General features: G+C 46.5%; 1 protein-coding gene across 4 annotated transcripts in view; it reads right to left on the minus strand.

Moving 5' to 3' along the window:
• Positions 1–12718, minus strand: part of COL4A5 (collagen type IV alpha 5 chain) — a 132864-nt gene that overhangs the window by 31471 nt on the left and 88675 nt on the right. For all 4 annotated transcript variants that reach the window (XR_008311641.1, XM_053273942.1, XM_053273943.1 and 1 more), the window contains 6 exons: positions 12056–12169; positions 7055–7222; positions 5352–5441; positions 3449–3598; positions 1923–2021; positions 214–303 (listed from right to left, as the gene is read on the minus strand). Coding sequence is in view for 3 of the 4 variants with exons in the window: in XM_053273942.1 (XP_053129917.1) it covers positions 214–303; positions 1923–2021; positions 3449–3598; positions 5352–5441; positions 7055–7222; positions 12056–12169 (711 nt within the window). In the remaining variant the exon portion in view is untranslated. The remainder of the gene's footprint in view (positions 1–213; positions 304–1922; positions 2022–3448; positions 3599–5351; positions 5442–7054; positions 7223–12055; positions 12170–12718) is intronic.

Raw genomic sequence — 12718 nt, forward strand, 5'->3', positions numbered from 1 at the left:
TGAAGAGTTTAACACAGGTGTTGTGAAATGTTGGTTTTTAAAAACATTTTTTAATCACATCAGTTGCCGGCGATGGTGCCTTAGCAGCCATGCCTCTTAAGCAACAAGGAGTACCCCATAGCCTCTTCTTTCCCATTTTAATGTTCTCACTCCACCTCCCAATACGAAATTCAGCTCAGCACCACTTAGAAGAAACATGTTTTTGACACCTACCTGGGAGTCCCATTTCGCCACTGGAACCTTTCTGTCCGGGGGGTCCCGTTGGCCCAGGTGGTCCAGCCAACCCAGCATCGCCCTTGGGGCCTGGGGAAGCATCGTTCTCATGAGCAATTTGATCCCAGAAAGTCCTTTCCATCATCAAACCAACAAAAGAGTCACATGGCCCCTTAAAGGCTATTGGGATTATTGTGACATATGTTTTCATGGACCAGCTCAACCTCTGGCCCTCCAGCTCTTGCTGAACTACAACTCCCATCATCCCCAGTCACAATAAATTCTGGCTAGGGATGATGGGAGTTGTAGTTCAACAATAACTGGAGGATCACAAGTTGCTTACCCTTGGACTACTAGGCTACTTTGTCAGATGTATGGTTATCATCAATTGGCACGCACACACACACACACACACACACACACACACACACACACACAGAGTTTCAGAGAGAGAATTTATAAACAGTGGGGTCAGAAAGATCAGGTGGTATATACACAGGATAAATAAATAAATAAATAACAAAGAAAGAAAAAGCCATGAAAGGAACAAACGATCTGTGATATTTTTGTACAAAACTGAAGTGTGCATGACGATGCACTGAACTGAAATGTAGCCAATACGTGCCGGTTCACAGCCACAGTAATTGACCGCACCACAAATCTTCCTAGCTTTAATTTAAAACTTCTAGTTGGTAAGAAGACCTTTGTCTCATTTGAGACCTAAACCAACAGAAGCAAATTGATGGATCCTGGTTCAAGCAGTTTGTCATACGGAATTTATCCCTTTTCGTTCAGTCGCCTATCAAGTTCACCAGTTCGGAGAGAGAGCCTACAGGATATTAGAGTATCCCTTTCCAGTTCTACATGGCATGATATTATGGGCTTATGCCTGGCCTTTAAGCCCTGAAATATTTATTTATACATCTCCCAAAACAAAGTCAGGCTCCTACTTTAACAAAGGGCAATCCAAGGCGCCAAACTGATCAGAACAATTGCATAAAGTTGCAAATATGGATGCATGCAAATCACATATTCCTATTACGCTTAATTGACATGTTAGTTTGCATGTTGTGCCCAATTTCTTCTGCTCCAAAGTTTTAAGGTAACTTGAGGATTTGAAACCTTATATTAGAATCACAGAATGTTAGTGTGGCAGGAGATCGTGGAGGCCTGCCAATCGAACCACTGCCTGGGAGTTATTTGCACATGGCTTCATGCTGCGGGGTAAATGTTGAGAGAAGCCACTTTGAATTACACTCGTGGCATTGAAGGAAGCAGCCCCTCCTCTCTGCTCTTGGGTTTTGTTTTGATGCAAGTTCACATGGCATGCCTCCGTGTTTTCCTTCTAGCCAATGGCGGGGCAGGGGAAGAGATTACTAAAGAGCTATATCTGCACTTCTAAAGAGAGTATCCCTCTTATCATGCTAATGATTCTATGTCAGTGCCTCTCCCTATTTGTTCCGGTGTTTCCAGAAAAGGTAGCTTAAAACCAGCATTTTTAAAACCCTGAAATACACTGAGATAAGCTAGAACTTGCATGTCAAAGCCCAATTTGTGTGTGGAGTGGGTCCAAGGATCTCGAAGGGACTTTGGGGTAAGTCTGGCTAGCGTGTGAACGCCCACAGTCTCTCCCCGAAGGAGACTTGGGGTAACAGCCCTGTCTGTCAAGCCTCCTGCTCAGAGTAAGAAGCTGGTCAGCAGACCCTCACCTGGCAATCCGGGTGAACCTGGCTGTCCAGTTGGTCCAGGAGATCCCACGTCACCAGGGAGACCTTGGTAACCCTTCTGGCCTGTTATGCCAGGAATGCCTACAAGGAAGCAGAGGGAGAGAATCAGTTGCATTTCAAGAGAATCAGTTGCATTTTAACTCAAACGAGTTGCATTTCAACTCAAATAAGCTGCATTTCAAGAGAATAAGTTGCATTTCATAAGTTGCATTTCAACAAAAAAATGCAAAAAGTTGCATTTCAATAAAAATATGTGATAAAGAGGAGACGTCGTCCGGTTCCAGCAAGATCTCCCTGTTAACTATGTCAAGGATCAGGATGCATGGATCACCAATCCAGTGGGATGTGGCATGGCAAGCTACTGTAATACCACATACAACTGCACCCTCCTACGGGCAGGTTTACATATATACATTCACACACATGCCCCACTCACTCATAGCCACAGCTGAATGTGTGAACAGCATCCATCAGAAAGCATTGTGTCCAAGGCAATACAAAGGTCCTATCTGTGATGGCACATTCAAGATGAGGGTCACCCACTTAAGGCTGAAGTCATCCTGTGGCAAAGTTTTGCATGTGTGAACCCCGTCCCATGAGTTCCGATGATATTGTTAACCAACAGCAGTTAAGTGAGAGCATCTCTTATCTAGGAGATAGGCACCACAAGCCCTGTATGTAGGACTGGCGTGAAGATGAGTCCCAGGTCTGAAGAGGGTTGATCTAATCATCACGATGGCTGCCTGAAACTTCTGTGCTCAGAGGCAAGTATACTGCTGAATACTACTACTACTACTATTTATATGCCGTTTTTCAACAAAGGTTGGAGAGGAGAGCTGGTCTTGTGGTCGCAAGCATGACTTGTCCCCTTAGCTAAGCAGGCTCCACCCTGGTTTGTATTTGAATGGGAGACTAAAGTGTGAGCACTGTAAGATACTCCCCTCAGGGGATGGAGCTGTTCTGGGAAGAGCATCAAAAGGTTCCAAGTCCCCTCCCCGGCATCTCCAAGATAGGGCTGAGAGAGATTCCTGCCTGCAACCTTGGTGAAGCTGCTGCCAGTCTGTGAAGACAATACTGAGCTAGGTGAACCAATGGTTTGACTTGGTATATGGCACCTTCCTATGTTCTCAAAGTGGTTCACATAGAATCTTAGTAAGTAAATAAAGATGGCTCCCTGTCCCCAAAAGGCTTGCAATCTAAAATGAAACACAACACTGCAAGGATGCTGTGCTGGGGCTGGATAGGGTCAGTTGCTCTCCCTCTGCTAAACAGAAGAGAATTGCCACTTTCTAAAGGTGCCTCTTGCTCAGTTGTCAGGAATACCAGCAGCCGGGAAATAGCAGTGGGAGAGGTCTATTCCCTTCAGGTCCCACTTGCTGGTTCCCTGGAGGCATCTGATTGGCCACTGGTGGGCACAGGATGCGGGACGAGAATGACCTTTGGTCTGACCCAGCCTCTTGTCTCCTGACGTTGTCCAGCGAAGGGGCCCAGAAGAAGCCTCTCCTCACCTGGAGTTCCTGGTTCTCCCTTTTCTCCTTTGGAGCCGAGTTGTTCCGGATCCACTGTCCCCGGGAGTCCAGGCAGACCTGCTTCTCCTTTGTTTCCTTTTTGCCCGGCTGGTCCTGGCGGGCCCGACTGGCCTGGAAAGCCGTCGTTGCCTACGTGGGACCCAAACGACAGACCATTTGCCCTCTACACAAGTTGGCGGCCGATGCTTTACAACCCCCAGTGAAAGACCCGGGGAGCCTCCTCACGTCCTCGGCTTTGTCAGATCCTTGGCATGATCCCAGGCACCCAAATGAGGCACCAGCTAATTCCGGGGTGGGCAAACCTGGTCCTCCAACGGTCGCTGGACTACAACTCCCATCGTCCCCAGCTTCAGTTTATTGTGGCTGAGGATGATGGGAGTTGTAGTTCAACAACGGCGGGAGGGCCAGGTTTGCCGGCCCCTGAGCTCATTTCTTTCTATCCCATCATTCCTCCAAGTAGCTCAAAGAAATGCAAATTGTCACACACACCTCATCCGCCGCCCAGTCTGTCCTCACAACCACCCTAGGAGGTAGGTTGTTGAGAGAAACGGACTGGCTGAAGTAACCACGCAGCAGCCACGGTGGGCGTCAGGGCTGTGTGGAAATTTGAACTCATGTATGGCTGGTCCTAGCCTAACAGGAGAGCTGGGGAGGAGAGCGGGTAACTTTCAGGAATGGGGATGAGCTGTCCCTTTTGCTAAGCAGGGTCTGCCCTGGTTTGCATTTGGATGGGTGACTACATGTCTCTCAAGACGCATTTTATTCACCCAAGATTTTAAATTAGAATTCTGGTTTTAAACTGTTTGCAAGTGTTTTAATTTCTGCTTTAATTTGTTTTATGTTTGTTGTAAACTGCCCAGAGATGTGAATTTGGGGTGGTGTCCACATATACTATATAGGTGGTGTCCACATATACTCATTACAATACTGAGCTAGCTGGACCTAAGAGAGGCGAGCTGGTTTGGTGGTAGCAAGCATAACCTGTCCCCTTAGCTAAGCAGGCTCCACCCTGGTTTGTATTTGAATGGGAGACTAGAAGTGTGAGCACTGTAAGATATTCCCCTCAGGGGATGGAGCGGCTCTGGGAAGAGCATCTAGGTTCCAGGTTCCCTTCCTGGCAGCATCTCCAATCGCTGAGAGAGATTCCTGCCTGCAACCTTGGAGAAGCTGCTGCCAGTCTGGGTAGACAATAAATATAAAAGGTGAAGTGTGCCGTCGAGTCGGTTTCGACTCCTGGCACCCACAGAGCCCTGTGGTTGTCTTTGGTAAAATACAAGAGGGGTTTCCCATTGCCTCCTCCCGTGCAGTATGAGATGATGCCTTTCAGCATCTTCAAATATCGCGGCTGCCCAATATAGGAGTTTGCCACAGTCTGGGGAAACATACCAGCGGGGATTCGAACCAGCAACCTCTGGCTTGCTAATCAAGTCATTTCCCCACTGTGCCATTAGGTGGCTATGTAGATCAGGGATTCTCAATTTTGGGTCCCCAGATGTTATTGGACTTTAGCTCCCATAATCCCCAGCGCCAATGGCCTTTGGTTGGGGATTATGGGAGCTGGAGTCCAACAACATCTGGGGACCCAAGGTTGAGAACCCCTGGTGTAGACAATATTGAGCTAGACAGACCAATGGTCTGACTCCGTATATGGCGGGTTCTTATCTTCCGATATAACCCTCCAAGTACTACATCCACCAAGGTTCAGATCCTGACTTTCTAATAATGCTGCTATAGCTACCAGTGCTGCAAGCAAAGATTAAATGGAAATGGAAAGTTAAATGGAAATAAAAAGCTGAACTTATAATAGAGCAATCCTATTTTTCAAACATGTGCAAACTCCACTGCTTTTGAAAAGAGCGGGGGGCAGGCCCACACATCTCACCTTTGGGGCCAGGAAGGCCACTTCTGCCAGGAATTCCAGGAGCACCTTGAGGACCTGGTGCACCCATTACACCCATCTCTCCTTTAGCACCTGGATGTATGGAAACACCAATTGTATTCCAAATTTAAAAACCAAACACACATTGGTTGCTTTCCATCTCATGGCATTAAGCCTGTCGACTGAAACCCTCGACAACTGTACTACCAAACCAATTTCTTGCAGTTCTCAGGTGCTTTACCTGGGCAAGCAAACACATCATCTTCATCTGTGGAACTACTCCAAGAGATTAAATTTAAGTGGTTTTACAGTTATAGCCGGGTAGTTGGATGCTAAATGTGCAATCTTTTCACAGGTGCTAACAAGTCTAAAACGTAAATGTGTTTTGCCTGCATTATTCTCACAGTGCAGCTCAGCTGAAACAATGATTGTTGTACACACCGGGGTTCCCAGCTGGTGGTACTTCAGATCTTGCTAAACTACAACTCCCATCATATCCAGCTACAATTTATTGTGCCTGGGGATGATGAGATTTGTAGTTCAGCAACATTTGGAGTACCAATGGTCGGGAACCCTGATGTATATTATAGAGCTGGTCTTGTGGTGGCAAGGATGGACTTTCCCCTTTGCTAAGTTGGATCCACCCTGGTTTGCATTTGAATGGGAGACTACATGTGAGCACCGTTAGATGTTCCCCTTAGGGAATGGGGCCGTTCTGGGAAGACAGAAGGTTCCAAGTTCCTTCCCTGGCATTTCCAGATAAGGCTGAGAGAGACTCCTGCCTGCAACTTCGGAAAAGCCACTGCCAGTCTGGGTAGACAATAAAGAGCTAGATGAACCAATGGTCTGACTTGGTATATGGCAGTTTCCTATGTTGCTATGTAAGGTCTAAAGACTGAACATTATTCCTAAAGAAAGGATCTGCCTTCACTGCCTTCAAATACCTCCTAATAGACTCACAGCTGAATGAAATTATCATCCTCCCATTCTTAACTGTCAGAATGTTGGGTCTTTCTCACAAGTAGAACATTATTATGATCACCAGAGATTTCAATGAAATCTGGTTTCCTGCATTAGTAAATATACTGATGAAAAGTGAAATCAGCAATTGTTCCAATAAAAAGGAGAGACATTTTTAGTTATGATAAACGTACTTAGGATGAGGGCTTCATACACATTGCAATGAAAAAATAATGATATTAATGTGGATTTTAAATTAAAACCAACATGGGAGTTGGAGTTATTTATGAAAAGGCAGCTGGAAGAACAAATCAGTGAGTGATTGGCTTACAAATTACACATCTGTGAGCGCCTGGTTTAGAAAAAGACCATTCTCAAAAAGATGGATTCCATTTCATAGGGAGTGAGCAGGATTCAGACCTCATAAGTCACAATTAAACTCTATTTATCCCAATGGTGCTTAGCCATACTAACTTACTCTGCTTAATTTAAATGAGACTTTGACTTTGTTTGGAGCACGCTTTACATATCATGCACGACACTCCTCTACCTGAAATAAATGCCACAATCTTGCTGGTCTGTGTATGGCGGACAGTGTGCATTGATTCTGAATGTGGAAGAGTGGAAGGGAATGTTCTGATGGTGGGGGGAGCTAATGAACAAAGGTATTGGGGCGGGGGAGAGAGGTGAAAGGAAACCGGCTGGCCTGATGCCTCCTTCTCCGCATGTATCCAGCTCAACTTTACCTGAGAATCCTGGAGATCCATCTCTTCCGGGTAGTCCTGGTGATCCCGGAGGCCCTGAGAATCCGGGTGATCCAGGTAATCCTGGGCTGCCTCTGTCACCTGGAGGGCCAGGAATGTCGAACCCTGGTGGGCCAGGATCTCCCTTCTCACCTGCTAAGCCTTGGGATCCTAGACAGTATTATTAGAATACAAGCTTTCAACAAGGGGAAAAAGTACACCACAGGGATTATAGATCGACTTGCATGAGCAGAAAAACAGAAACAGCGGTCACAGACAAGCTCCTTTTTGTCTGTAGCACATTTCTAGAACACTTCCCTAGAACCAACCCTACAGGGATGTGTTAGTATGTCACTATATCATCACCACCACCACCACCACCACCACAGAAAAACACACTGCTTGGTTTCCAGATTTTTAGGAATCGTCTTGCCAACCAGGGACACAGAAGATAAAATGGTTTCCAACAGCCTGACTTGGTTACTGCTAAAGAATGATTCGAGGGAAAAGCAGGGAGTGGGGCGAGGGGAGAAGAAGACAGCACCTTTTTCATGTTCCAGTTTGCAAAGCTGATATAAATGTGGTAAAGCAAAGAAAATAACCACGCTGTTTCTTGATAGCATGGTTGTACCAGAACTGCCAGCAATCCATTTGTAGAAAGAGTCGTTTTCTATTTTACAAGGCTTTCAAAACTGGAAATGTGTCTGAACCTCTAGCCTTTCCAAGCTGAGCTACAGTTTCATCTGATCCAGAACGAACCAGACCCCGCTCCATGAGCAACAGGTCAGGATCTTGGAGAGAGCCAGATCAAGGCACACAGGAGTGGTTACTGCAGCAGAGAAGGAACATTGCTCCAACTGCTGGGCTTTATAGTTTGCTGCTTAAAGGTAAAGTGTGCCGTCAAGTCGATTCCGACTCCTGGCGCCCACAGAGCCCTGTGGTTATCTTTTGGTAGAATACAGAAGGTGTTTACCATTGCCTTCTCCTGCGCAGTATGAGATGATGCCTTTCAGCATCTTCCTAGATCATTGCTGCCCGATATAGTACCAGCAGGGATTCGAACTGGCAACCTTCTGCTTGTTAGTCAAGCATTTCCCCGCTGCGCCACTTAAGGTGGATAGTTTTGACCCACCACTTTCATAAGGAAGTTTTGGGTCTGAAAAGGGACTTTTTTTTGCTCTAGCTGAGGCCCTACATTATAATTGGTAAGGATTCAGAGGACTCCTGTGAATCTCAACAAGATGGAACCACTACCTCCGAGGACAGAACAGTAAGTAGAATTGCTTTTAAAAGAAAGAAAAGTAGCATATTTAATGCAAATGGGGGGAATGGGGGAGAGACTTGGATTTAAGAAGCCACAGTACCTTGTGGACCTGAGAGGTTGAAATGCCCGCACGTTAAGAATTCATCAGGAAGTTGACACACAGGGAGCAGTTAGGAGTTGCGAGAATGCCATTAGGTTAGGATACAAAAGTAAGCATATCAGTGTTAGAACAAATACCTAAAGGTTGCAATCCACAATGCATCACCTTGATAGGGACAACAACTGCATCAATAGGTTGTGGATTGCAATCAGTCAGTCAACCTAAGTGCGATGCCAGTTAATGTAACATCAACAGAAAAGAAACTGGATTTCAAGTACACTCCATTGAAACGGTTTCTAGTGCGCAACAACCACCATATCCAAGGAAAGAAAACCAATTTTTGTTTACAGACAGTCCAATGAACACACAACCGTTTGGTGATTCTCAGTAGTTGAATGTGATCAAAACGTTAACACAGTCTGACTTTTCTGCTTTCCAAATGCTTGTTGCAACATGCTAATTTATTGGAGAAAATGTTCTTCTACAGTGTAGAAGGTGCACACATAGAAAAGTATCGGAATAAATGGCGATGCACACAAAGGAAAACGTGAACCAAGGCCCCCACTCCCAAGCGGCAGCGCCACAAAGACCACTTTAACTTTATCCCAAGTTAACGTTAAGGGAAATGTTAATTTTACAGAGAGGAGTAAGAGCAAAGAAAGAAATGTGTTTTTACCTTGCAGCCAAGTGAGCCGTGACATCATTGATGCTGATTTGTTAGTAGAAGCCATGCACAGTATTTCATTAAGCTCCAAGGATTACAGTAGCAGTGACATGGGGAAAGGGAATGTGAACCATGCAGATCTTTTAAAACAGGCAGATCAAAGGGTCATATTAAAGAGGTGCTCTGTAGAGTGAAAACTTATCAGTGACAGGCGATTCCAGTGTTGGGCAAACTCGGATTCTAATGGGCAGGTGTGCACAAACTCCCAAAAAGCAATGTCACGTGCAGGGATTTGCCCAGGATGCTACGACAGGGTCATGTGGAGAGGCCATTAAAACGTGACAGGGAACCCGCCCCGAGGGATCCATTTCCAAGAGACAAGCACCAGATGCTCTGTGGAGTGCTGTATTCATTCAGGGCCTTGATTCTGGAAGCTGCTCTGAAGATTGTAGCCCAAGAACTAGCCCAACGGTCTTCACCTGGCTTCTTTAAGCGAGAGGTATGCTAGAAGGCAGCTGTTCTGGAAGCCAGCCTGCCTTGCCAGTCTTGGGAGGCTCACCTCAAGAGCCTTCATCTGGCACAGAAAGTGGCTTCTCCTTTCCTGAAGCTCCTCTCCGTTTCCAAGCTCAGAGAATACTGGAGAACAGGCCGTCATCCCACTGGTCTTCCCTTGAGTTAACATAATGACCTCACAGCCTCTTCAAAGTGTTCTCGGCACAGATCTACCCAGTCTCTGCTGCCTGGTGGCTTCCTTGCTTCCACAGCCGCCTTGCTTCAGTGTGTCTTCCATTTGCTAGCTACACCAGCTTCTAATGGTCTTCCTCAACAGCTACCACTTCTGCCTGGAACTCTCCCAAAGCTTCCTGCGTTGACCACTGCTGGAGTTAGCTATTTCCCAAGCACACCTTGCCTTTGGTCTACACACAGAAAATATTTTATTCCTCGCCCAGATCAAGAAGACTCTTGTCTCCAGCCTACTGGGCCTAGTTCAACCACCCAACTATCCAAGAAGCTCTGAAAAGTGATAGCCAGGTCTATTGCCACCAGAAGTCCCCCAGAGACCCACCCCAGTCACAGAGACTCCAGTAGACACCACCTACACCTCTCCAGTCTTCTCTTTCCACAGCCATGAATGCCAGAGAGCATCTCCTTTTTAAAGATGGAAGCAACAAGGATTGTGACAGAGGTACCAGCTGTTGCAACAGATGCTCAGCTCTGGAGGCATTTTGCAGAGTGGGTGTCGTCATGCAGGACACTCATCTCTCAAGAGATGGATTTTCTCGAATGCATTAGATGTAGACTTGCAGCCCAGTGCAATAGTGTGCCCAACCTCTACATCCCAACGTGTGGCAGGCTGCTCTCATGCAACACAGCAAGGGATGCTGGCATGGAAAGAACCGCAACATATTCTCAAAGCAGTTTGGAGTTAGGGGTTCCTATGGAAACATTCCCCTTGTTGATACTGCTGCATGGATCAGGACTTGATAGGCCCCACAGAGATTGCCAAAGGAGTGTCCGCCAGTAGACTTGAGTGAAGTCCCTTATCACCTGTGAAAGGGCACCTCCACCTGTGGAGTGTTAACAAAGCCACACCTCTTCCAGGGATGGGCGGGGCTTAAAAAAAGCATTGCCACCATCATGGGAATTGGTGCGGCCATGGAGACACCACCCCTGTGGAGGTACCACACAAGTATAGCCTAGATCGAAGTCTAGCAGGGTCTCGAATGTTCCTGAAGTAATCTGAGCCCTTCATTCCAGGGAAGAAGGTTCTCCCTTCAGCAAAACTGTAGGAGAAACCCTTTCCTCTTACAATAAATTCCATGTTGAGAAGCAAACCTTCCCAGAAAACATACCTTCCATACAGCTATATATTAAAATATGTCTATAAGGGAAGCAGTTATAAAATGTAAGTTTGGGCGGTGGGGCGGGGGACCCATTCTCCTCCCCGGCAAAGCAAAATTATAAGTAGCTTTGTTTCCCCATTGTTTCACACGGCCCAATGGAAGTACAACAGTAATCGTATCTTCAAGAGGGCAGTCCATAAATCTGGAATGAAGACTCCCTGGAGGGTTCCAGTTAATGGCCCTTTCAATAAAGGGATAAGTCTCTCAGTCTGTTAAACATCCTAATGTGTGGGGAGAAAAGCTTGGTTCTCCAGCTGTTGTTGAATCACAGCTTCCATCACCGCCAGCCACATAGTGGTTGAGCATGATGGGAGTTTTCGTTCAGGTTGCCTGACTTTGCCTTACAGAGGCATGTAACTGCAGCCGAGTTCTCATTTAGGTACACAACTAGTCTCAGGGCTGTGCCACTTCAAATTTCAGAGGAGGGCTCACTTGACTGAATGCACCTCTCTTTTTTAAAAAAGGCCCTGCGCACAGAAAACTGGTGTGTTAGGGAGAAATGGGAGAAGTGGCACCACTTAGACACAGGATTAATACCTCAATGAAAACTAAGGTTTTAAATGGAGCTATATAATCCCAAATAAAAATTAAAAAATCAATATACTTTGAATGAAGTCTAAGTTGGAAATGCCCCTCTGGCGATTACAATCTAGTTTAACTCCACTTCTAGGTCTACATTGGTCTAATGAAGAGTGTGATCCTTTCTTGAGTTCCCATTAAGGGACTATTGGTGCTTCGAGTCTGGTAATTTTGCTTCAGGGAATTATGGACCAGCTATATTGTAACTGTTGTTAACAATATACAAACACAAACCACCTGTTAATGGTTTTATTGCTCAGTTTGCAGATTCAACTCAAGGGAAAGCTTTGAAAAATCGTTCTCAGTAGAAGCCTAACAACAATATTACTTTGACTGGGATAATCATGTCACTCTAAAGTAATAAGAAGTTGGGAAGGAACTTTCAACATTCCAAGAGATGAAAAGAAAGTGGACGACCAGTCTGGACTGCGGAGTTCCTACAATGAGAGGCCTGGTTTGGGACGGTGTCATTATCAGCTATTCTGAGACTTACCTGGTGGACCCACAGGTCCTGGGGCCCCCGTTGGACCGGGTGGGCCTTGACCACCAATTCCTGGCACCCCTCGAGGTCCTACTAACCCAGGTGGACCACGTAGTCCAGGGTCACCTGAAAAGGACATTCTGATCAATCAGAGTCTTTAGAAAATTGCGTTGCTTTCCCAGAAGCACCATTAGAAGAGATGCCAAAGCATATGTGTCTGTCTCTCTTTCATCAAGGAAGAAACCCAGACACCCAAGAAACTTCCCAGAGTACACTCCACTGTCCCGCTGCAGAGGACTGCATGCGCTCAGGTGCACATACAGCGCACCTGCTTGTAGAGGCTCCCTCCCTCGCTCCAAAGGATGGACCATCCTATGGGTCAGCACTGTTCCCTCTAAGGCTCACACGTGCATGCTCACCTTCCCCCAGGGCCCCCGCGCAGCCGTTTTGTGCTGCCACCCAACCCCTCTCCCTGGCTGGGGAGCACTGCCAGCAACAACGACATGCACGCATCACTCTAGACCAGGGTTTGCATTAAGCACGTTTCGGATGTGCAGGCATAGCGGCAGAGGATGGTTTCGAGCGGCTTTCATTTCTCAGGTGCTCATCACTCCAGCGTTTAAGTAACCGCGACTCACTCTCGAGGCAGACTGACAGCTGGAACTACGGTTTGCC

The sequence above is a fragment of the Hemicordylus capensis genome, chromosome 11, assembly GCF_027244095.1.
Source record: "Hemicordylus capensis ecotype Gifberg chromosome 11, rHemCap1.1.pri, whole genome shotgun sequence".
Taxonomy (NCBI): Eukaryota; Metazoa; Chordata; class Lepidosauria; order Squamata; family Cordylidae; genus Hemicordylus; species Hemicordylus capensis.